Below are 25,421 nucleotides of genomic sequence, written 5' to 3'. Positions count from 1 at the left end.
AAGCAAATACCGAAGGAAATGTCTTAAAGCGCACAGAGCGTCATGCTAATGTAGCCCTTGATTGCAACACCCCCCCCCCTTGGCTTCTCCGCTTGAAATTAAACTGTTTATTTTCTTACAACCCGAGACCGAAGCAGTGCAGCTTCCTGTCGGAGTCTCAGTTCCGAGAGCAGAGAATAATTCCTCAACAAGTCCCCCAACTCCTTTACTGCGGAGGTGTAAAATATCCGCCTTCTGGAGGAGAGCTTTTCGCCAGGAAACCGTCTTCCTCCTGACTCACGCCGTATCACTTTCCTGGGCCATCTGCACAGCTTCAAAGAGACTTCAATTAGATTACACCATCGCAGCCCACCGTCCAAATGACATCCCCCCACCGGCTCAGCGCACAAATCACCGGCTCCGTGCCAACGATGGCTGTGCTGGTATCAGTCTCTATGGAAGCGTAACGGAGGACAGCTCAGTAACATACAGTGGCTCTCAAAAGTATTCATCCCCCTTGGACTTTTCCACATTTCATTGTGTTACAACATTAAATCAGAATGTTTTTTGCCACTGATCAACACAGAAAATGTCCATAATGTCAAAGTGAAAAATATAATCTACAGATTGTCTCAATTAATTACAAATACAAAACAGAAAATATTTGAATGGCACCTTTGGCTGCAAATACATCCATGAGTCTATGTGGATAAGTCTCTACCAGCTTTCCAAATCTGGACACAGCAATTTTTGCCCATTCTTCTTTGCACAATTGTTCAAGCTCCATCAAGTTGGATGGGGACCTTTGGTGAACATCAATTTTCAACTCTTTCCACATATTCTCAATGGGATTGAGGTCCGGGCTTTGACTGGGCCACTCCAGAACATTGACCTTTTTGTTTTTATGCCATTCCAGTGTGGCTTTGGCTGTATGTTTGGGGTCATTGTCCTGCTGGCAGTTGAATCTTCTATCAAGTCCCAGATCTCTTGCAGACTTCAGCAGGTTTTCTTCTAGGATTTCTCTGTACTTTGCTGCATCCATTTTCCCCTCTCTTTACAAGGTTTCCAGGGCCATAGCATTCCATAGCATGATCCTGCCACCACCATGCCTCACGGTAGGGATGGTGTTCTCAGGATGATGTGTGGTGTTAGGCTTGTGCCAAACATAGCGCTTAGCGTTGAGGCCAAAAAGCTCTATTTTGGTCTCATTAGACCATAGAATCTTCCTCCACTTGGTCTCAGAGTCTCCCACATGCCTTCTGGAAAACCCTAGCCCAGATTTGATGTGAGTTTTTTTCTCTCCCATAAAGGCCACTTTTGTGAAGCACCGGCTATTGTTGCACAGTGCAAATGCTCTTTTTCACTTTAATATTATGGACATTTTCTGTGTTGATCAGTGGCAAAAACTCCTGATTAAATCCATTCTGATTTCATGATGTAACAAAATGAAATGTGGAAAGGTCTAAGGGGGGTGAATACTTTTGACAGCCACTGTAGCTTCAGTAGTGGGTCCTGGGTTGTGTCAGTGCCAGGCGTTTCATTAAGCCCCTCTCTCCCAGCCTCTCACCACAGTCTCTCTGTATCCCAAGTGTTAAGAGTTTATAGGACTTCAGACATAGATATAGTACATTTTAGATCCAGATGCATAAAGAGATATTTAGCTCCCAAGTATTCCTTTACTCTTATGTTCTCAACGGACTTCATTTTTTATTTATTTTTAAGTAAGCTGCCTTATCTCTGTTGAGATCCTGCTCTAATGAATATCCTGCCTTGAAATCAGGCTAAATCCAGTTGTTTCTTCATGTTGGGTATTTTCTTTTCTTTCCTCTTCCTGCTGCTGTTGACATTGCGGAGGCTCATCACAGTCCGAGCACAGTTCGCCCAGCGGCACCGCGCTGCATTTCTTCCTATGACTTCCCTTCTTTTCTTCAGTCGTTTATTGTCTTTTTGGTTGTCTGGGGCGAGAAACTCACGCTTCACTGAAAGCAGATCCTAGAAAGTGCCGCATCGCCCGCCACCAGAGGAGGTGACTAGATACAGGTAACCCGGGTATAACGAGGATTGCTTTGATCTTAACACAATAGCGCTAATGAATGGGGGCAGCTGGGTTTTCTGGGCCCTGGAGATGTTGATGTACGATGATGATACTGTAATGCCATTCTGTCCCTCCTTCCCCAGGTCCTGCGGAGGCTGAACTGTGAGTACCGGATGGAGAACATGACCCGGCTGGTGGTGTGCGATCTAGGAAACCCCATGGTGGCGGAAACTGATGTAAGAGACACCTCCGTTTCAGTGACGTGCTGCTAATTGAATCCCCGCGCCGGAGCTAACGGGCCGGTCGCACTTAGGCTGCCGCAGGAAAACAGGATTGTCTTGGAGAGGCAGGAAATTGGCTGAGTGATTAGAGCTGGTGGGAGGCAAACAGATTGACAGTGACTGATGGCTCTGTGTCCACAGATCAATACTGAACCCTCCCTCTGCGCCACCTGGGTTCTCACCCCCTCACAGTGAGAGTGAAGTGGTCAGCAGCTGTTAGCAGAACTAGGCATCACGTAACAGATATTCTTTTTAAGTCACAAGTGCGTGGCGTTCTGTGTGCACAGTAACACACTGTACATGTACTGTTGTGCTTGACTGTCGCAGTAACAGAAGCACACTTGTTACAGTTCGGACATGAACCATCATGTGACTCCGTGTGGCGGCGCTTCATGGATATATGCAATGGCTTCAAAAATGAACAATCGTGTGACTGAATATCTCGTGAATCTCAGAATACGCTCCAGGCACAGTTAGGCATGAATATCTTGTCAATTTGTAATGAGTCTGAGTCTTATCCCTCGATATAGGGATATAGGGTTTAGATATACGAGGCATCCTTAGCAGATACAGCAGATGTTGTAGTGAACGTTTATTAAAGGAAATATCGGCAGGTGTTCGGTGACCCAGAGTTAGAGTTGTGTCCAATTTACCAGCAACAAAACAAACAATACAGCTCACTCACCCCTTTGTACCTTGTAATATGTAATGAATACCCACAAACATTTCTCAAAATGTAATCGCAAACTTTATAGCAGGGGACGGCCAACCACAGTTCAACTTCTTGGTCAAAGTCGTGTTCAGATGAATAAACATCCTGGAATTTCAGGACTCTGAGCCAGAGCAGCACGTTTCCACGGAGACGGTGATAAACAGCGTGGATGAGATAAGATTCCATCCAAACAAAAAGTCGTGTTGTGTGATCCCAGATGTTTGCAGAGTTCTTCAACAGTACGTCAAACTACAGCGATGCTCCACGCACTCTTAACTGCCTGTGAAAGCAGGTAATCAGCCCTGCCGATCTGATGTGATTCGAGGATAGGCAAAACTTAAAATTGGTTACCACACGTTCCTAGCAGAGAGTGTGGGCCCCATGGACGCATGTGGGCACTGCCAATAGCGAGCCGCCCTCTGCTCCTGGGCCGGCGCTCTCTGTTATCGAATACCCGTGTTACGTGCCTGCACACGAGTGATTAATTAACTGTTCGAACACTGCACGGCCACAGCATCCTTCAAGAGCACAAAGGAAAGAGGGGGTTCGTTCCTCTGAGGCGTGCGCAGCTCCAGTGTAAACACAGCGCAGGGCCGAGTTACACTGGCAATTAGCAAAGATCACAGAGCGCCGGGTTTCTAGTCAGCAGCGTCCCCGCAATCTGGCACATCCACCTGTCTGTAAGCACTTCAGTCTGTTTTGAAGAGCTCTTTTTATATTCTTAATATGTGTAAACTGGGAGAGGAAGCCCAGTGTTATTCCCAGTGGCAGTGTGTTTCTACACGACACAGCTGTTTAGGATGGATTACTAGATCACATTAATTAATACACTAACAATTGTGCTGTGCACGAGTGTCTGAGCCCGGACTAATTAATCATTGCGGCTGCTGGTCTTCATCAGGGCTGTGAGACTGCATCGGAGCTGGACAGCTGCCAGCACTGCCCAAGTCCCACTGTCTGACTCAGCCCCTTAAAGAGTGAATATTGCAAGATTGAGACAGTGGTTTTCTTTGGTTTAAACCCCCTGTCTAAACCCCCATGTTTGGCAGACAGATGAAATGGCGCACTCCTGTTGCACTCCGGACTTCTGGACCTTCCCTCGAATGGTGGACACGGTCCTGTGTGGTTCTCAGTGTCCACACCCGACCGTGAGCACATTCCTGTCCTCTCTGCAGCTGCATCCACTTCACTCTAGTTTGTGGACGTCCCTGTTCCCCTACCGATTGCTTGTTTTGCTTAAACCCAGCAATGTTAAAGGGGGTTCAATCATTAATAAATCCCCTGGAGTATAGACACTGAATATATTGGGTTTTTAACATCCTGTGCTTCTGAGAATATGGCACAGACTAATCACAGACTAATGCTCAGAACAAACCAGCTCCCAGCTGATAATAGAAGGAGCCTGCAAGATCGGGCACTTTCAGAGTGATTATGTGATTTGGGTGGGTTTTTCCTGGTGGCTTTAAGAAAGCCTGGCAGGCACAGTTTACATATCAAACAGCACCGAGCTCCACAACTGTGGAAGGAAAACATGAGCCTCACAGCAGTGAGGGAAGATAAGGAAACGAGCCCTTAACACAACCCTCCTGCCACTGTCCCCCACAGGGCAGCTCTGTGTTTGTCCCCAGTTGAAACGGAAACCAGTGAAAACCTGTTCTGTGTCTCTGGGAAGGACTGTGTGTCGCTCAGCTGAGAGAGACTGCGCTGTGCAGGGCACTGAGGGAAACAAATCCTTGAGCTGTTTCAATGCGAAAGGAAAAGACCGAAGCCAGCCTCTGTCTGGGCCTGTAGGCAGAACACGTCCGCCTGCGCTTCGGCACAATCACAGCCGACTCTAACTGAGCGGTTCTGCTGAAGGGACTGGGTTGTGCGAGGAGCGGAGGAGGGACGCCATCATGTTAACTGTTTCCAGATTAGCTCAGCCTCCACTTGTGACCACTGGAAGGGGTTAAGTACAGATGTGACGAATTAACATGGGACTGTGAAATATATATATATCACCGCAGAGCTGTCTCCTGATTTCAAAGTGGCGTCAGGATTCATTTTATACAGATAGTGTGTCCCACATAATCTGGCCCGGATATCCTCAGGCGCTTTTCTATCATAAAGGCGTTAAACTTGTTCTTCTTTTCTTTTATTATTCTTTTTTTTTACTTGTTAAGTCAGTTAATAAAAAGTTGAGACAAATCCAGAATAAAGTACACTTTTAATACCAGTAAACACCCACAATCCTTATGCTGTTTTTGCTTCCATTGCAGAATTGTGTCAGTGTTCGTGTTCACATTTAAGACGCTGCTGAGAGCTGGGGGCTGAAAAGGGAGTAACTATCTCCCCAATGGAGGCATGGTTGTCAACAGCCCCCAAGAATATTGCCCCCGGTCTCACCAGCTCAATACATAAAGGGTATTCGGAACGTCTCTCATTCTGGAGTGATGTGCAAAAATACAAAACAGACAAACGGATCAGCCGTAGATATCTCTGCGTCTCCACTGCGGACGATCAGACTCTGGGCTCGGTGGACCGGCTGGCTCCCGACCAGGTCTTGTTAGCGGACTGACGGGACACTGGGCTCGCCGGGTCATAGAGGATCCCCAGTCGCACTCCTCCACTCGTCTTTTAGGCTGAGCCGGATGAACAACAGCTGTGAAGTTTTGCAATTATCTCAATTTACTTTCTGTTGAAATACAGAGTTTGGCAATAAAATAAGTCATACATACATACAACGCTTCTCTGCCCAGAACCATCTTTAAGGTCATCTTCACAACATTAAAAAGAAAAACTCCTGCTTTACTCACTCTGGGTGAGAAAGTTGCAGGGAGTGTGTGTGTGATGTGTGCGACTGTGTGTTACTTCTGTTTGTGTCACTCGTCTGCGTTCGGCACGAACAATATGCTTCTATAAGGTTTTTAATTGTAACTTTGTTTTATCATTTTTGTTATTTTTCGATTTCATATTATTCTGAGTTCTAAATAGATTTGGAAACGTAGCCACCCTGAAAGTATGTTGTCACTTTTATAATAATAATAATAATAATATGCTTTTATGATGCTTAATTCAGAATGCATCATAAGAATGTAATATTTTTAACTTACCATATTTTTTCTAAATGAATCAATAGTTGAAAACAAACCTGTGTTTTACGAACTCGTTTGAAGACTTTCTTTTGGCATCTGAAATTAACAGAAGAAGAAAAGAAAAGGCACACGTTTTCCTCTTTAACTTTTTATTGCACTTGTTTGCAGTTATAATCTGTAATAAAGTGTCTTTGTAGTCGTTGCCTGCGTCCGCTCGGCACAGTTAAGAGCTGCGGGCTTCGTGTGACATCTGAGCTGTTGTTCATTAGGTGTTTCTGAAAGCCATTATCAGTCTAATAATGAACTCCCCCAGATGTTCCGTGTTAGAAATGCCTGTTTTGGGGGCTGCGGTGTCTCCAAATTACACTGGACGAGACCCGAAGGTTTCAGTAATTATCTGAACATGTGTACCCCTTCAAGAGAGGGCTGAGGCCTGTTTTTCTTTTCTCTCTCTCTCTCTGCCTTTCATTTTGTACACATTTTGATGAAGAGAACGCCTTGCTCTTCCCGAACCCGTGACTGCCTGATCTTTAGTGCACAACAGGGTGAAAAAGTCTGGCTGCTCTGTAACTGAGGGGGTCTGTCCTCGGGGTCTGTGTGCCCTGGCAGATGCCTTTGATGTCCTTATTTTTCCCCAGCTCTCCGTGGGCCTGCGCTTCTACGTCCAGCGTCTGGAGGAGGTGGGAACTGACATCACGTTTGACCTGCAGATCAAGAGGTAATATACCTTATCATGAGACACTAGGAGGCCAGAGACAACACTCAGCTTCTCAGACTATCTGCATGCTTGAGTGTGGGGGGGACAATGAACGGACTGCACTTTCTGGTGTTAAACATGTCTCTTGTTCTCATCGGCATGGTTCTTATAAAAACATTGAATTGGCTTCCCTGTTAGACACATTAGCGGAGATCCCCTCGACTGTCTCTCTCTGCCCCTTACAGATGTGTCATTTTGATGCATGTCTGGTTGGGTCTTCAGCCAAGTCTCGGGAGTCAAAGCGGAGGAGACATCTTGACAAACGCAGAGCGAGGGCAGAGAGTGGGACGTGCCTGACATTTCTGACCCTCACACTGTTCCCAAGAGCCAATGCATTTTTCAGAAGGGAACAGAAAATCATTCTTGGTTGGTCGGACGTTTTTATTGGGCCGCATCCTAGCCAGAGGTCGGTGTGGAGAGTAAGATATCTACATTTATATTTAAAAGACGGAAAGTTTTAAGCAGGGAAGACTCTAGACTCCAATTGTGCCCAAGGGGGAGGGAGGCAAAGATAAAATCATTCAAAGGTATTGAAGTCTGGTCTGACAGGAATGTGAGAGAAGCACATAGGAGGGACGCGCCATTACTCTCTGGTGACATGTTGGTGATAAGACTGGTTCCCAGATCCCTCAGTGACCCTTGGAAGCAGAGGTGAAATCCATAAGGTCTGATGAAGATTATTGTTATTCTGAATTATAAATAACTGACCTTTAACACACATCTCCAATAGTTTCATTTTGACTGTAATTGCACTGTAATGGTATAAGCGCAATGGACTCCCCAGATGTGGATTTAATTCTTGGCAGGACTTGATTCACTTGAGGGAGGTGCTTTCATATTTCTACACATATTTAATTCAGGAAACAATTCCAGGATTAATAAACTCAAGAGCTGGGCATTGTGAGCACAGACACCGGAGTGACATTTCCTGGCAGAGAGATTCACCGAGGTCCCAAAAGGAATATCGGAGGTTACAGACCAGAAAATGTTTATGAAATCAAGATACGAGGAAGAAACAACATAAATGGAGATGGACTTGTGTCCCTTAGAGTTTAAACATGGACTCTGGGACTTTTCTAACAAAGGTGTTCGGTCTCCGTGGTGTCGGCATACAGCGATACATACGTGATCGGAGGCAATCATTCCCAGGGGTTTGACTCCTCCAACGCCAGGACATTGACAGAGACAGGCTTGTGCTTTCGCGCCACTTGACTAGTTTGGATTAAACTACAGAAACTCCTCTGAGTGATGAGCTGGCCCTGTTGAACGAGTGATCAACCCTTCTCCGGGTCTCAGCTTTCGGAGCTGTTCTCACAGGCCTGCTGGAAACGTGCTCTGGAAACTCACACAGGTGGCTAATGTTGGCCATATGTCTTCACGTGCCAAGTCTCTGTTAAGTGTGCTAGCCTCTGATGAAACTCAGGTGTCAGACTGTTATTAACTGTTTAAAGGGAAGGCCGTGTCCTCTGAGCTGAAAACGACCCTGGTGGATTTGTGGAAATGAACCTCTGCTGCAGGAACAATAACTGGCAACGACCGGCATAACTCATGCTCTAAAACCTCCCGGTATAAAGGAGTATTTATGCTGATGGCTCAGAACATGTCACCCCTGGCACAGGGCTGAGCGTACACTTCCAGCAGCAGAATCCAAGACTTCCAGATGTGATTCCACAGCGTCTCCGCGGCCTGTGTGTCCTGCGCTCTTCGTCTCTTGTTCTCTCAAGTCCCCCGTAGATACAAACAATTAGGAAGAGCTTTGGATGTGTCTCCAAGACTTTCCTTTCTCACAAGGCTTTAGTCATCATCGTCTGTGTGTGTTTATTCCCACGACACACAGACTGCTGATTGATCCATTCTTCTCTGGCTATACCATGGTCAAGTGGCTTCCAGGATTATTCTTTATTCTCAAGCCTACCCGCTTAAACACTTTGATTTACTCATGAATTGCAAATTACAAACCTCTACCCCATCGCTTTATAAGTAGCGGCTTCTCAAAACAAATGAAACTGCGGTCGGGTGCATGTTTGTATGTTGCGATCCATGGCTAGGTCTAAGTTTTGATTTAGTCGAGTCCTTAGTAACATAACAGAATAGGACATCACCGCGTTGTTATGTTAGCCAGCTTCGGTCGGTCATGTTTTCCACATGTATGCTTGTGCTGTTCTTCCTGGTATGTATACAGGTCCATACATTACAGCGCAGTTCACTCATCAAAGCCAGATTGCCGAGGCTCGCACGTCTGGCTACGGCTTTGATGTGTTTTTTTGGTTTGTTTTTTTCCCACTGGCTGTACTGCAGTGACGCTCGTTTACAGTAAAGGAAGGAAGAAAGAAAGCGACTGTCTTGATTGTGTTTTTGTGTGCAACAGAGAAATGTAAATAAGAATTGTGTCTGGTCTGAATGAAACTTTGCGGCTCCTCCATGGCAAGAAAACAAGCAAAAGGCAGATATTGTGCCGTACCACCCTGGCACTGAACAGGAGGCAGGCGAGTGAGGAGCCGATTGGCTGATGGAGCCTTGATGCTCAATAGCTGAGAGCCGCCGTTCTGATCAATTTGCATATCTGCCTGCCAATTTGAGAAGGGTGGCTCATGATTGGCCGAGAAAACAGTTAGTTGTCTGCCCCAGGTCTTAGAACATAAGAACACATTAGAAAGTGTTCAATCGAGAGGAGGCCATTCACCCCATCGTGCTTGTTTGGTGTCCATAACCATAATAACTAAGTGATCCAAGGATCCTATCCAGTCTATTTTTGAATGTTCATAAATTATCGCTTCAGTCACATTGCTGGGGAGTTTGTTCAGATTGTGACGACTCTCTGTGTGAAGAAGTGTCTCCTGTTTTCTGTCTTGAATGCCTTGAAGCCCAATTTCCATTTGTGTCCCCGGGTGCGTGTGTCCCTGCTGATCTGGAAAAGCTCCTCTGGTTTGATGTGGTCGATGCCTTTCATGATTTTGAAGACTTGAATCAAGTCCCCACGTAGTCTCCTCTGTTCCAGGGTGAAAAGGTTCAGTTCCTCAGTCTCTCAGTAGGACATTCCCTTCAGACCTGGAATAAGTCTGGTTGCTCTCCTCTGAACTGCCTCTAGAGCAGCGATATCTTTCTTGACGTGTGGTCTTGGGAATAATATATGAAAACAGAAATTATCCCAATAAGTTGGTTTTGTCATTTTGCACATTTGCTGATGTGCCACTTTGCTGGGGTAATGGGAAAACAGGAGATTTTTATTTTGCAGAAGAGAGAAGCCAGCTTCCAATATATATATATTTGTAATATTGCTATTATTCGCCCTTGTTTCCCTTGTTGTTGTCCCCCTATTGTCATGTCTTAAATTAAATTGTGTTAATCTCTTTTAACCTCACAGCTCGAACAAGGACAACTCGAAGAGCAACCTAGTCAGCCTGACACTGAACATCACGGCCAGGGCCCACGTTGACCTGCGCGGGTAAGGATCTCTGTTGTGTAAAGCTTGAGACTCTTCTTTTTCCTGTGGCACAGAGCGAGGGAGCAGCATCGGCAGTCTGAGTTAATCTCTTCTCCAGGTTCAACTCATGTGCCCACTCCTCTAGATTAACCATGAGGCGTCTGACTGGTTTAAACTGTGAGATGCTAGACTTCCTCTCATCCCAGCGCTGTGAAGATCTTCAGACTCTGTTCTCAATGTGTGCATCTTCAAAGACCCCGGGGCGTCCAATGGGAACACATCTCCCCACCGGGCGTCCCGGGCTCTCTGGCGTTCAGCATGTGTTACCAATCTCTGTGTGGTGATTCAATGCTGTGACGTGTTACGGCACATGAGTCTGTGCCGCACAGAAGAGCTGCTTTCCCTGGTCTCTGCCTGTTTGTTCTGCTGGGTAAATCCCCCCCCACACACACAACTGTACCCATATGTACACAATCAACATAGCTAGCTGCCCCCTTAGGTCATTTCAAACATCCTCAAAGGTCAGTGGTGTCAATACCATCATTAAACGTCAGTTTGTCTTTGACCCCCCCATACACACACACACACACACAATCAGCAACAACTTCCCCACAAGCTGCTCAGAGAGGCTCCCATATTCCCTCTGATTTCTGATGGATCAGTCCTGATCTTTGCCAGAAAGTACGGCTCATGTTCCTGTTTTCCATGAGGACAATTTCCACACTGAAGGAGGGCAATTAATTAGACTTAGAAAAGAGAGAGGGGGCTCGTTTGTTAATAATAAAAAGACCTTGGCTAATTGCAAGCACATGACTTCCAGTTCAGTCCTTTAACTTCCACCTTGTTAGATGTAAGTGAATCAGCCCAGTTTATAGCAGAGGAAAAAAACACAGACTTCAATGTCTGAGGGGATGGAGCTCTTTGTGTTGTTTTTATTTAGAAAATTAAAATGAAATGAAAACAACAGTCTGAGTACCACCCACACAGACACACAAACACACTAGCGGACTTGGGGGGCGGGGAGGGGTCTCAGCTGCGCAGCAGTGTTGTGTTTGGCTCCCCGGCTCTGTTCTCACAAGTCTCATCTCTCTGCCCCTCAGCGTCTCTCACCCCGCCCAGATCATCCTGCCCTTCCCCAACTGGGAGCCCAAAGAGAAGCCGGTCCTGGAGCAGGACATCGGCCCACAGGTGCAGCACATCTATGAGGTAAAGCTCAAAGGGCCCCTGGAGCCTGATGCCCCCTTCGCCCCAGCACATCCACCCAGGTTTTGATCCACTATCTAGCAACCCCACAACTCTGATTGTCGTCGGTGTGAAAGCACAGACACAGAAAGGAAGCGGGTCGAACCAGGTCCATGGTCACCCACCGGAAATACTCCCTAACAGCTACACACCTCTAATGTACCGGGGTATTGAAGTGTAATGAACTCCAGAGATGAGCCCCAGAGACTACAGATGAGCCAGCGCTCCAGTCCTGTCCAGCCCTGCATTCATCTCTGCATGGACTCAGATCCCTCACTTTTAGTTTTTGGGGTTTGTTTATTTTGGTCTTTTTGTACAGTATGCTAACGAAAAGTGTGATTGTGTGGGGAAGACAGACAGAAACAGAAATGGGGGGAGGACAGAAGTGGGGTGAATAGTGATGGATGAGCGTTGTTCAGTCTGATAAACAACAGCGTCCACATGTGGGAATAATTCACAGCTGTCTGGAGTCCAAAAAAAGAGCCCCAGTGAAGCTTTGGGGGAGAGGAAAACAAGAGCGCAGTGGAGCAGCAGAGAAATCAGAAGCTCAGTAAAGGTATCAGACTGGGCACGATCAAAGCCCAACATCCAGAAGTAATTACGGCCAATAAAGAGTGAAAGCATGGAAAGAGGCAGATCAGACGACACCAGGGGGCCCACCTGCAGCGGCGGAGCCTGTCTCTAATGACTGTAATGAAGTCTGTGTTGTCCATTAAGTCACCATCCAGCTTGAAAGGGCAGCCGATCCCCTCTGGCTCAGCTTGCAGAAGACAACACCACGGTTCTGGTTAATTTAAAGGAGGCTTAAGACAGAAAAACACAACACTGGCTCTCAACGCTCTTCCAGGCCGTTCTGCTCAAGGTTTTGGCCCTAAGCGGTGCCTTGGACTCAGCTTTGATCTGCGCTGGGTTGGAGAGTTTGGGAAGGGGGTGTGTTCTGTACAGTAAATCTGAATGTGTGAAAGTGCCAATCTTGATTGTTGCCATCTGTTTGTTTATGATGTAGTCTTTGCTGACTGTCACTCTCGCCCTCTGGCTCCCAGCTGCACAACAAGGGCCCCAGTGCCATCAGCGACACGCTCCTGGAGGTGGGCTGGCCGAACCGCTACCATGACGAGTTCCTCCTGTACGTGTTCGAGATCCAGACGGACGGTCCGGTCAAGTGCAGAACCAACTCCTCACTCAACCCCCTGGACCTGGAGGTGGGTGGAGACCCCGATGTGTCGCTGTGTCTCAGAGTGTCAGGCAGGAAGCGGGGGACGGGGGGGAAGGAGATTAAAGTGGCACCTGCCCTGACCTGTCAAAGTATTTCTATCTGAGGTCGCGGTCCCCCTGTGTCCTCCTCAGCATCACAAACAGTCTCTGACGCTCTCAGCCTTATCCGTACCATTCTTTTGCTTTCCTCCTTTTCTTCCCCCTCAGCAGTCAGCACTGTGCACTGTGGGTAGGCGCTTCCAGTATAATTGGCAGCACGTGAAATGTGAGGAGTATCAAGGTGGATTGAGGGCTAGACTGTAATGGGAGATAGCCTGTCCGCACTGGCTCATGAACAGACACATGTATCGCGGCCGCTGCTCTCAACACCTCTGTAGCAGGTTCTGGGAGTCAGCCAGACAGGATCATACCGGGAAAATGATGCTCATGATCACATTGACCTTCCTCTGATAGAGTAACAAGCAAGATTTACAGCAAAGCGATGGCACGATCTCTTACTGAACTTAGTATTAACGTAAACATGTGTCAGGGAGTCTTTGTCAGTGTAAACAGTTTAAAAGCTGGCGGCGATAGCCGTCCAAAACCTCTCATCGATGCTCCTGATACAGAACAGAGCAGACGTTCACAGTGGTTATTAGCAGCTCGTTCATATCGTTCACCCTTCATCGCAGGCTGGGAAAAGTTTTCCACGTCTTTGTTTAACTTTTTTTTCACAGGTGACTGAAGAAATGTGCAGATGTGAATATTATTGCTTATTCTTATTTGGTTTGTTTTTGTTGGAGGGGAGGGGGGTCTTATATCATGTTCCTCTAACAGCACCACTGGCAAAGCTGCTTTCCACTCCTCTGTTGTCACATGCAAGTCAGTCTCCAACTGTCACTCTGGCTCGTCTGAGCTCAGTGGGATTTTAAATGCAGTTTGTAAAGCCGGGCACAGACAGCACTGCACAGAGCAGCCCTTTGTGACGGCGGCGGCTCCTGTCAATCGCCGCAGTGTCCCCCTGGCGATGGCGGCCATCTGTCAGGCTGCTCTCCAGTCATGGGGCTGCTGTGTGGTGGCCGCGGCTTCCAGGCACTGCTGCACGGCGGTGGAGAGTCATAAATCAGTACGCATCAGCCCCACCGCGGCGGGGGTGTGCGCGTGCGATTTCATGGCTGTGTGCTCATGGTGTGTCGTCTCCGTCTCTCCCTGCCTGCAGACGTCAGCGCTCCAGGACACGCCCGAGCTGCTGGGATTCCTGCGCAACTCCACGCCACCCCCCCATGCTCTCCGCAAGCGTGACGTCCGAGCGGCCGAGTCCTACAGCAGCAAGACCCTGGTACGAGCCGCCGCCTCCCGCCATGCGTCTGAGTCTGGAGTTTGTGTTTGTTTGTCTTCTGATGTTGTCGAATCTGGGCAAGAGGGTTGTTTTGTAAGGGGAGAAGTTGTGTTTTCCCTCCTCCTGTCCTCATACAGCTACACTGAACACATAATTGGGTGAGCAGTTGTTCTGTAGTTCACTCTTCGTGGGTCTGCAGTGAAGAGTGAAATAGACGTGCATGTCACTGTGCGAGTGCGGTACTTTTCCCCCAAACCCCAGAGATTAAAACATCTTCCCTTCTCTCAAGAAGAAGCCCATTTAAATTCCATTTAAAATGTGGCGGGGACCTTATTTTATTAACCTTCACATTTATTTATTTTCCCTGCCATTGCGTGAGCCCTCTGGCTAAGAGGCACCGAATCTGTCCTGCAGGACTCGGGTCAGAGAAAGTCTGGGTGTGTCTGTGTATCTGTGAGCCACTGTGTCCCACCCCCCTCGCTCCCTTTAAGAAATTAAACAGGAAATCACAGTGAATTCCTCTCTGCCATGTCTCAGCTGGCCCCCATGGCCACAGACACTATCCGTCAACCCCCCATGTAAACGCTCGGGTCGGGCAGCGCAGGTCGGCTTGTAATTGTTACACCCAGCCTGGAAGCTTTTAGACCCGATGTGGGAATGTTAAACGCCGCAGTGGGGGACATTTCTGAGCAAACGCTGCTTCGGCGGTTTGTGACAAATTACAGAATCAGGTGGAACTGCTTTTTTTTATCCTAGAAAGCCTCAGCCAGGCCGGATACAAGACATCTAAATCACTGTTCCAGTTCAATTAATTCAGCCCCTCATCCCCCAACAGCGTATGTATCACTCAAGGCTGCAGATGTTTTTGGAAGGAGATCAGTGAAAGCATTGCTGGAGTATTTGGGCTGTCTTGTCCTGAAGTCTTTAGGAACTTTTTTTCCCTTTTACAAACTGTCAAGGTTTATTCTTGCTTGGTTGAGCTGATAAGTACAAGACTTGATGTTTTGCAATATTTCTCTGATATTGTTATCCCATCTAGTCATGTATTCCACCTCCGTCACGCACAAGAGATGGTGAGACGGGATTACCAGGAGACCGAATAAGCTAAAGCAAAACCCTAAATTGAAGGTTACATTTTGTGTGCTCACATGATAATAACAAGAGACAAGCTTGTCTGAAGTGAAACCACATTTTCTGGTGGGTCAAGATGGATGTGGGGCGACTGAGGACTGAAGGATCATTCTCTCCTGACACTTCTCTTTCAGAACTGCACTAACATCCACTGCCTGATGGTGGCGTGCCGCGTGGGCCGGCTGGACAAGGGCCAGAGCGCCGTGGTGAAGGTGCGCTCTCGACTGTGGGCTCACACCTTCCTGCAGGTAAGGATCCCGAGTCCCGCGAAGCCGGGCCATCGTGTTATAATCACTTCCACCCGCTGCTGGAATTCAGAGACCTCCCCTTTCTTTCTGTTCTTGCTTTGTTTTCTTTGCGCAGAAATGAGGTTTTCATTAATCATTGTAGGAAACATCTTGCGCAGATTGCTTTGGTTATTATTGATTGATTATTTTATTTATTTTACAGCTGTAAGCAAAGTGATTATGCTGATAGAGAGACGATTGTTTAAATCATCACAGCTACAGTGTATAGAAACCTGTGTGAGACCAGATCTAATTTTAGAATCGGGTTTGGGGGTTATGTTGTAAATTACAGTTACACACTCACACACACTCACACACACAGAAACCCGAGCAGCGCTATGTGATCGGATAACTAGGCCGAGTTTTCAATTTGTTCAGCACTGGTGATTTTTAAAGATGGTCACACATATGGAGAAGGCATTTGCTCAGTTTCAGGAACGCAAATTGAATTTGGTTTCCGTGACAGAGAGGAGGGGCGTCTGTGAGGATTAAGGGCCGTGAACGTCTGATTCACACGCTGGGGCTTCAGAGCGCGGCGATTCCGTAGGGGGTCCGCCCTGCCGTCCCAAACACAGGGCTGAGCGGGCAACAGAAACGGCACAGCAGCTATCATGGCTCGGAGTCGCACGTATGTGGCTGGTGTTTGTGTGACGGGTCTGACCGCTGCGATGAGGTGAGAGAGACACCATCCCAGCCGCAGTGAGGGATGCGCCGGGACAGATACAGTGCAGGGTGAAGAGGGGAGGAAGGATGGATGGGTGATGGATTTACTATCAGGAGCCCCAGAGAGACCGGATCACACAGGGCCGAGACGGGAGGAGAGACCGCGATGTGGGGGACGCTTCCGTTAGAGCTGCGTCACTATTTAACACATGTACAGGACTCCAAACGGCCACCATAGCATTGTACTGTAGTATACCATGGTAAAACCGCAGTAAAGAAACGTGAAAAAGCATGGAGTGATATGCGATAGTGTGGTACAGCTGGTCCCATGATTTCATCCAGCCTTTTCTAAAGATCCTTTTGCCAGTGTTACACTGAGCAATTGAAAAGGGATTTTTGTTGTAAACATAAGTGTGAGATTTGCATCCAAAACATTTGTCTGCCTCTTAGAAACACATCTCCCTCCCCCTGTTCTCCTCCAGTGGAGTCACAGAGATGGTACCTTTTCTTACCAGCGTGTCTCAACAACAGACGAATGTTCTGCCTCTCAGGACGGTCCTGCTCCCGGCCAGCTGGCTGCGTTTCCCTCCTTTCTCTTCTGTTGTTCTTTCCTTTTTTTTTCCTCCATCTTGTCTTGTCCTACAATTCCCTCAATACAGACTTGTTTGTATGTTTTACAGCAAAAACAAAGGAGTGAAAGTTAATTTGCAGAATTTAAGTTCTAAGTGGATTGTGTTTTAAGTTTGTAAGTATAACTGTGTCTGAGACAGAGCAGGGGTGGATTGCTGACTCACAGGAGACCCATCTGGTCATGAATTCAGCATATTGGGTTTAATTCCAAGAGCTGAACTTTTTTCCGCCACGTTGTGTTCTTCGCAGCTCTTAGAGGTGTCCAGACACATCGCTTAGAAAGAAAAGCCCTTCGCAGCTCTCAGGAGACATAAACATGTTGGTCTTTATCAGTTTCTCCGTCTGACCTGTCAGTGACATTATTGATGAGGACCAGTGCGATGCTGGGAGGCCCTCTGCTCTTATCAGCCATAAATCACAGGCAGTCGAAGGTTTCTTATCAGCGCTGATAAAACCAAGTGCGTTACAGACATCCTGTGGGAACTACGGACCCCCGATCCCCCCTGGCTCGAGCTGCTTCCGCCTGAGAACGGCCTGGGTGGGGGTGCCGCTCCATGGCAGAGTTTGACTGATGGTTTCAGGACCTGTCAGAAGTCTCCCTGTTCATCTGCGTGTCCTGTTTGTCTTCCAGAGAAAGAAGTACTCGTACTCCCTGAACTCCACAGTGTCGTACAAAGTCTTGGACATGCCGTATCGGATCAAGCCAGCCCGGCTGCCGGAGGAGTCCAAATCAGTAAGTAGGGAGAAAGATGAGGGATGGGGGGTGTTGTTGGCAGTGTTTAGGCTCAGTTGAGCTCCAGTGAATGTTAAAATCTCTTGGGTCGCTGAAACAACACAGGGTCCCACAGTGTGACCAAGAAGAAACTCCCTCCAGATGTCAGGTCGAGGCAGTGATACTGTAATACATGGAGGACATGCATCTTCTGCCGCCGGCTTATTTCTACCACTGAGAGCATGTCCTCCATCCCCCACCCTGGCCAGATTCGGGGCCCAGGAGCTCCCGAAAGAACAGCATTGAGAGGGGTATAGCTGCTGGGGGGGAGGAGAGCGATAAGATCTGAGGATTGGCTTTTCTTAAGCAGAGCTCCTCTCTTCGGAGTGGGGGAGGCTTGTCCCTGTCTTGTGAACTCCCAGGGCGAGCAGTTTAAACACGGGGGTCTGGCTGGTGCCATCCAGAGGCTGTCTGGAGGTCCGGGGCCGATGTGTCACTCCCCTGAGACCCCAGGCCCGTCTGGTTTGCTCTGTGCAGCACAATGACCTGATCCGTGACACGCATGTAAACTCAATCTTGCATTGTTTCTAGATAGGCACCTTTGTGGTCTGGGCCACCCCCGACGTCTCGTTCGCCATCCCCCTGTGGGTCATTATCCTGGCCATCCTGCTGGGGCTGCTGGTTCTGGCCATTTTGACTCTAGTCATGTGGAAGGTATGTACTCCTCTAATTTCTCTTAATGAGCATCCGCAATTACAGAATGAAAACCATTTAGAGCAGTTATGTGCTGTAATGACCTAATCAATCGCTAGGTCACAGGCTTCTTTATTTATTTTGTTCTCCAGAGTCAAAGCTTATTTAATGAGTTAAAGGAAAGCAAATAAAGCGCAAAACAAACTCAGTAACTGGGTCTCTGTGGGGCAGCAGTGAGACTCTGGGTTTGCCTACAGTGGGTGCATGTGGGCTTTTTGCTGTAAATAAAAATTAAATAAATAAGCAATTCAATAAATGAGTCCCAGAACTCAGTAATTGTCACGGGAACCCCGGGGAAAATTCAGAGCTCTGTCTTGGGTTATTAAAATGAACGCAGCTTGCTCTGGCCATTTATTGGCTTCATTGCGACGAACACGCATTTAGTTCGATTCGCTCTAATGACTTGTACTGATGTTATCGGTTTCCTCCGAGTCTCTGTTCACAGGCCACGGGTGAGCTTTGCCTTCACATTTGGGGTTAATGACATTAGTCTCTTAATTAAATGTATGTGGCTGCTTTAATGGCAGAACAAGATCTTATCCTGTGATATTGTGGATATTGTGTTTATTGTGGAGCACTATAGCAGGACAACAGGACATTTCGTAAACCACTGGCGTTTGAAAGGTGTCAATCAAAACTGTCTGCATGCAGAAACACTTTTCACATGTTTGTACTACATGATTAAAACTCTCCTCTCAGACTGCATGTGAAGGCGCCTCTATCGCACTGAAAACCTCACATTATTAAAGCATTGACTTTATGTTTTTTTCTGCCCCCTTGTGGATGTTGGCACTTTTAATGGAAATGTAACTTTAATGTGTTTTTTTTTTATCAAAATAGAAGGGATGCCACAGGAAACTGTTCACTGAAAATGGTCACTTCAAAAATAAACTAGAAGATCATTAATTGATTAATTAGTGTTTTAGCCCCTGACACACACAAGGTATAAAACTACCAGTCGCTGTCGGTATATCATCCCTGCCCCATAAGTGGTGGAACGACCTTCCCACTGAAGTCAAACAGCAGAGTCTCTGACCTCCTTCCAGCGCTTACTCAAGACGCATCTTTTCAGACAGTACTTGTAATTTAGTCATTTAGTCTCCTGTAAGATTGCACTTATACAACGTTTTGTTATGCTTTTGCCTTTGCATTACTTGCACTTGTATTGTTTATTTTGATTTCCTTATATGCTCCCTCTCCCTTTAGCTCTTAACTTTGACTTAACATCTTGTCTGCACTTATCAGCTTTTTCATTCCAGGATGTAAGACCTCATATATTGTTTACTGTATATCACGTATACACTTGTGTAAATTGTGAATTTGTAAAATGTATTTTGCCTTGAACTGCACTGTATTATTGCACTTTATATTGCGCTTATATTTTGTAAGTCGCCCTGGACAAGGGCATCTGCCAATAAATAAATAATAATAATAATAATATATCATTCGTTATGTTGAAGTCAGGGCCGTGCCGCTACGGGCATAGTGACAGTACAGCCCTGACTTCAGCATAATGGACTCAGCAATGGACACAAACCGCCTGGACCAGGGGCTCCACTGCCCAACTGGACCCCACTGGCCTGGATCCTTGTCTTGCAGACATTCACAGTGTATACCATGCACCCCCTTCCTATTTCTGAAAGTACAACTCATCTGAAGTCAATCCTGCACTTCGTGTTTGTTTCCTGAGTGAGATTGTGTTGTCACCCTGCCAGAGTGCCTGGCCCCCCGCCAGCGCTAATGTAACTCAAATAAATCCTTCAGGGTGCAGGGGCCTGTTAAGAGGCTCAATACCGCCTCGTCCTCCTCCCCGCCGGGCTTTTCTGGCCCAGGTTCGGCATCAGAGACTGTTCAGGACAGAGTCTCTCACCCGCTCTGATCGCCAGCCCATTTCATGGGATTCTCTGCTTCCTCTCAGTCTCAGACTCATTATCTAGCCCTGTCACCAGCGCAGGAGGCCAAGTCCAGAACCCTGACTCGGGCCTTTAGTCCTGTTCTCTCTCAGAACCCTGACTCTTCCTGAGGAACAGGCGGCACTGGGAGATCCTGGCAGGTTTACAAATGTTGTCCATTTAGGTACAGTCCAAATTTACCACAATGTCTTCTCGTTCCTCGCTACAGCCGTGCGGTGTACTGGGCAGGTCCAACACCGAGGTCTGTGTGCGCTGATAGTTGGACCCCTGGACGTCCCATGTTGAGCACAGTTTAAATTCAAAATAAAGAGAAAAGGCATCTGCAAAATCCCTTTTCCAGACTTTAATCTTTCCTCCATACAGCTTGCTGCCTCACAGGAATGTAAATAAAGCTTCTATCTCACTTTTTAGTCATATTTATTTAGACAAAACTAATGCATTCCAGTCATGTGAGAGTGAGTGCACTTCTGCACTTCTCTCTGTCACGAGGGCAGTCCTGTCAGCGGTCCTAGTTCAATTTTCCTCACTCTGCACCCCCGGGACTGTTGACAGTTATAAATCTGTCAAGACACAGCGCCCACTGGTGCTCCAGCCCAGGGTTTCATAGCGGAGGCCTGGGCATGCAGTGTTGTTTTAGCACACGTGTGTGAGGAGTTATACGTGACTCCCAGCTCCTGTTGTAAGTGTCAACATCACCAGCCTTGCCGATGATAAATAAGGGCCAGTGGGCCCCAGGGTGCAGTGGTGGGGGTGACCGCAGTACAATCCAGTGCAGTACAGTGTAGTACAGTGCAGTTCAAATTCAAAACCATACCATACCTTTAAGTACAGAACAGCGGATTCATCTTTCATTGCCCTGAGCTCCATCTCACTAATTGGCCTGACTGGAACAATTAAAGACCTGTCCTGGTTTTGTAGGCCTGTAAAGACTTTTAAACCCAGCAGGAATGGATCAAAGCCCTATAGGACCAGCAGGCAGCTCCGCTCTATTGTACTGTACTGTATCGAATGGAGATGTGTCTCTGAACGCTCTTGTCTTCCCTCCTCAGTGTGGCTTCTTCGATCGTGCTCGGCCTCCCAAAGACGACGTGTCCGACCGAGAGCAGCTGACGGCGGAGAAATCCACAGAAGCATGAGGCGGCCGGCGGATGTGGGCGGCCGGCGATGAGGGAGTCCGGTACTGTCCAGTACTGTTTGTGAGGGATCCTTTCGGGAGACGCCAAAAAAACTGCCTTTCAAGTCTTCCCTGTGACTTCATTTTCCATTAACGAATCGAAATCTGTGAGGTGAACTGCCAGCCAGCGGCCGCTGTGCTCCACGGGCTGCAAAACATACTGCTGACCCGACCCGGGAGCGACGGCCGGCTCTCACAGACTCACACAGCGGTTCTGCTCTTCTCGCGGAATTTGACATGAGTGACACGACAGGAAGACAAGACTGTTACATTCTTGAGCTCATATCTTATTTCTTCTGAGCTGTTGTACATTTTTTTGCAGCTTTTTTATCTTGTTTCTTCTTTACTCCTGTTATACGTGGAGCACGGCTGGTTCCTGTCCTTGAGAATTTTGTTAGTTTTACGGTCGAATGTTAGTTTTGGTGGCGAGTGATTGGGTCCGCACAGATCTGAACTACATGAGCACTGGACTCTAACACGGCACAGCTTCCAGAAAAACACTTCACCCTCCATGGAAGTGACAGAGATTCATTCATTCATTTTTTAAACTATTTTCCATAAAATGTAATACTTTGACTCGTGTTCTGAAACCTGTTTAACTGAAAAGCCCAGAAGCATCCATTGCAGTTTGACTGTGAAACAGATGACGACAGTGCGGACTGTGGCCAGTTGGTCACCTATAATCTGACGGTTACCCTGGCTATGGTTGTGAACACTTTCAGATTCTCAGCCATTTCTCAGCAGTCTGTTCCAGGGGCTCCCAGAGATATTCAGCAGCGGTGCTCTTACCCAGCATGCACTTCCCTGCGAGGTCTGAACCCCCAGGTTTGTCTCTTCATCGATGTGAAGGTCACGTGATTGGCAGGAGTGAACGCCTGGGCGCGGATCTGGACTGTGGTGCGGCTGCCGGGAGGCCCGGGGCTCTGCACCGCTCTGTACAAGCGGCTCTGTCTGATATCAGTTGATCCTGGGCGAACGCCAAACCCAGAGGTTGTAGTTCATTCTGTTCTGTTTTGTTTGTTTGTTTGTTTTCAGCCTGATGTTCAAATCCAGTGATGAAGTACCAGAGAAATTAAACACAATAAAGTGTCTGAGCAGCGAAGCCCGTGGTGCCGATGTCAGAATCTCTGCAGACGAGCTTTTTACAACATTATTGTTTTATATGTTTTTCAAGAAAATATAGAACAAACATGGATTTTTCTCTTTACTAACACATTGGAATCTACCTGTACTTCCCATTTGGACCTGTGCCTCCCGTACAGGACCTGTATCTCCCTTACAGTACCTCTGCTATCCTTACAGGACCTGTAATTCCCTAATTTGTGTGCACAGATTCTCTCTGACAGCAGCCCTCTTGAGTTTGGTCTTTCTTGAAAGTATAAATCATCACAAACCCAATTCACACCTGGATATGTCAGTCCGGTTCCCCATGTGCTGCAGCAGGATGACTTTGCCTCATCCACAACCGAGCAGTGACAGAAACACACAAACACACAACACGTGAGCAAACCCAGCAGGGACAAACATCCCGAGAATGGTATCTTGCGCTCAGAATTGCTGTGTCTGTGACACTTTTTCATCTGCAGAATAAATTATTTTGTATTTATTGTGTTTACGAAGTTGTTTTGAGGTTTTTCACAGTTGTGGTTGTAATTCTTGGTGTCGTCCACAGGGGGGCAGTGTAGAGAGACAGTAGGGCTGTAGAAACAACACTTCCATCTTTTTTGTCAACTTATTTATTCTGACATCTTATAACAAAGTCACCATGGTAAACATGGAGCAGCCTCCTCCGTTTCTCATCTTGGCCCATTCCTTCTGTGCTCCTCAGTTTCTGAAGGGAAAATAATTTTTCAGAAAAATACACTGAAGTTTTCCATGTTATTTAGCGGATAATGTCTTTAACCGTGTTCCTCCAGGTGAACACTGCAGTGTGGGTCTCGTCCCTTGTGTTAGTCAGGTTGCCGAAAAAATGACAACCTACACAAGAACAGCCTTAAAACAATCTCTACACAAAGTACAACAAGGAGCGTCTGCTTTCAATGAGTAGAGAGGGACTCTTAAAATACAGATCTGTCAACAGTCTGAGCTGCTCACGTTTTAATTTCCATGACTGCCAGCAGAAACTTCTCTTCATTTTCTCAAAAACGATCCCAGTCCGATATTATTGATGTTTTGTACTTATTCTCCCCTGCGACGGACGACCAGAAGTGTTCACATGAAACTCCCAATCGCCACGTTATGCCCGTTACACAGCCTCGATGGCGTTCACAGAAAAGTGAGTTTAGCATCAGAGCTCCTGTCAATTACACAAGGTTTTTATTCAGTTGAAATAAGAATCGGCTCCTCTGGACCAGTTGTGTCCAGTTATTTGCTTCAGTTGTGGTCCTGGTTTTCAATCGGCTAGAGAACTCAGAAGGAGCTCGGACCTTTTCCAGTCCAGGTCCAGAGTCAGTTCAGTGTGTTTTGCGCTGTTTGATGTTTGAGGTCAGTTCTGGGTCAGTGTCTCTCCCAGTTCGATGTGAGGCCGTGCCTTGTAGCTGCTGCTTATTTTAAGACTTTAAAACACAATATCTGAACAAAGTAGAGTAAGCGTCTGCCATGTTGGTTAATGCACATTCAGGAACATCTTTGTGGAAGGGAAACATCCATTTATATGTGCAATATTTAATATACTCAAGTTCCTGCAGCGTGTTTACACCGGTTTATAATGTGTCTGTTGTCTGTTTGAATCCTAACAGAGTTGTGTACATAGTTTAGTGAGTAAATTAATCTGAGATTATTAGGCTGGGCTGGTTCTCCTCTCTGAGCAGTAAAAGGGCACCGATCTAATTATAATAAATTGCCCCATTAGTCCTCTCTGTGTCCTCTTTCTGTATTTTAATCCAATTGCACAGGGCTGTCGAGAAATATTGGCGATCACAGAAGCACGGTATTGATTTTGTAGGGAATTTCTAAGGAGAGGAACTATTGCCTGGCTGAGCAAAAAATAACATTATTTCTGAATTTAATTAACATCCCTGGGATTTAAGCTGTTCCCGTTTCACAAGACAAAACCTCTTCACTGCCTTTTCTCCAGGCCGCCTGCAGCTGTGCCAGGTGCCACACTGTGCCAATGAATCCCAGCCTGTGGATCAGCCGTTTCTCAGTCACTCTCTGCTCAGTTTCAGGGTTGTTTTCAGGGTTTGCAAGCCGTCATGGTGGTTTGTTTGTGAGGTGGGACAGTGCATCTGTTTAAAGTGCCTCCCAGTGGTGTCCTCACACAGAAAGCTGATCTGTCTGTCCTCCTGTGTCCGTGTGAAGGCCTGCCCTGAAGACACGTGTTCACCGGACCGGCCCGTGCTTGAATGTGTGACTCTGGGTTTAGAGTAGAATGAGAGCTGTTAGTTTATGAGCAACTGTATATATCAGATAAACAGACCACTGTTATATATTTTGTGTGTTTTTGTAATAAAGAATAAAGCTGTAGAGAAACACATTGTGCTGTTTTTGTTTGACTTTTTAAATGAAAGGAGATGAAGGCGCACCAGGTTGGTGGCAAGCTGGGCAGATGCTGCTTCTGGACTCGATCAGGTCCGATATTTGAGTTCAGTGCAGGAGGAGAACAATACTCGGCCACATGAAACTCAACTTTTGTGTCTGATTGTAAGAGAAGGAAGTCCACATTAACCCTGTGGTGTCTTTGATGGCTGGTTTTCCTATCACTGTAACAGTCTTTATCCATATTTAATCCACTCAAGAGCCCGGCGGGTGGAGACCTGCCTGCGTCGGCGGTGAGTTCCTGACGTCTCTGTGGTGTGGACCTGTGTGAGAGGAGATCATCTTGGGAGAGAGACCTGATTCTGGTGTTTGTGTAGGTAGGTATGTTTTTTAGTTGTTTTTTTGTCCAAGGTTTTCCATTAAAAGTCTGTTTCCTGTTGTTTTGTAAGAGAGGGAGAGATCAGGGAGTCCTGTGACATCCACACTTCCTCAGTGCAGCCCCTCTGGTCGGGTGAAGTGGATTGAATGTCTGTAAATAAGAGGTCACCTATTGACGCCATCCTTATTGTCCACTCCTCTATCTCTCCTCACATCAGACTCAGCTGTGAATAGTGTCTTTGATTCATGAGGCTGGCGTTCGATAA

The 25,421-nt window shown here is 47.0% G+C and overlaps 1 protein-coding gene across 1 annotated transcript in view; it reads left to right on the top strand.

The window, feature by feature from the left end:
* The window catches only part of itga8 (integrin, alpha 8), a 55,986-nt gene extending 31,211 nt beyond the window's left edge, over positions 1-24,775 (top strand). Inside the window, exons 21-30 of the mRNA XM_066715431.1 lie at positions 2,158-2,250; positions 6,720-6,799; positions 10,203-10,283; positions 11,363-11,468; positions 12,548-12,706; positions 13,918-14,037; positions 15,303-15,416; positions 17,380-17,481; positions 18,052-18,174; positions 21,176-24,775. Of these exons, the coding sequence (XP_066571528.1) occupies positions 2,158-2,250; positions 6,720-6,799; positions 10,203-10,283; positions 11,363-11,468; positions 12,548-12,706; positions 13,918-14,037; positions 15,303-15,416; positions 17,380-17,481; positions 18,052-18,174; positions 21,176-21,262 (1,065 nt within the window). The 3' untranslated portion in view covers positions 21,263-24,775. The remainder of the gene's footprint in view (positions 1-2,157; positions 2,251-6,719; positions 6,800-10,202; positions 10,284-11,362; positions 11,469-12,547; positions 12,707-13,917; positions 14,038-15,302; positions 15,417-17,379; positions 17,482-18,051; positions 18,175-21,175) is intronic.
* Positions 24,776-25,421: the final 646 nt, after the last annotated feature.

Source organism: Amia ocellicauda, chromosome 10 (assembly GCF_036373705.1).
Source record: "Amia ocellicauda isolate fAmiCal2 chromosome 10, fAmiCal2.hap1, whole genome shotgun sequence".
Taxonomy (NCBI): domain Eukaryota; kingdom Metazoa; phylum Chordata; class Actinopteri; order Amiiformes; family Amiidae; genus Amia; species Amia ocellicauda.
This window is presented reverse-complemented; position numbering and strand designations above follow the sequence as displayed.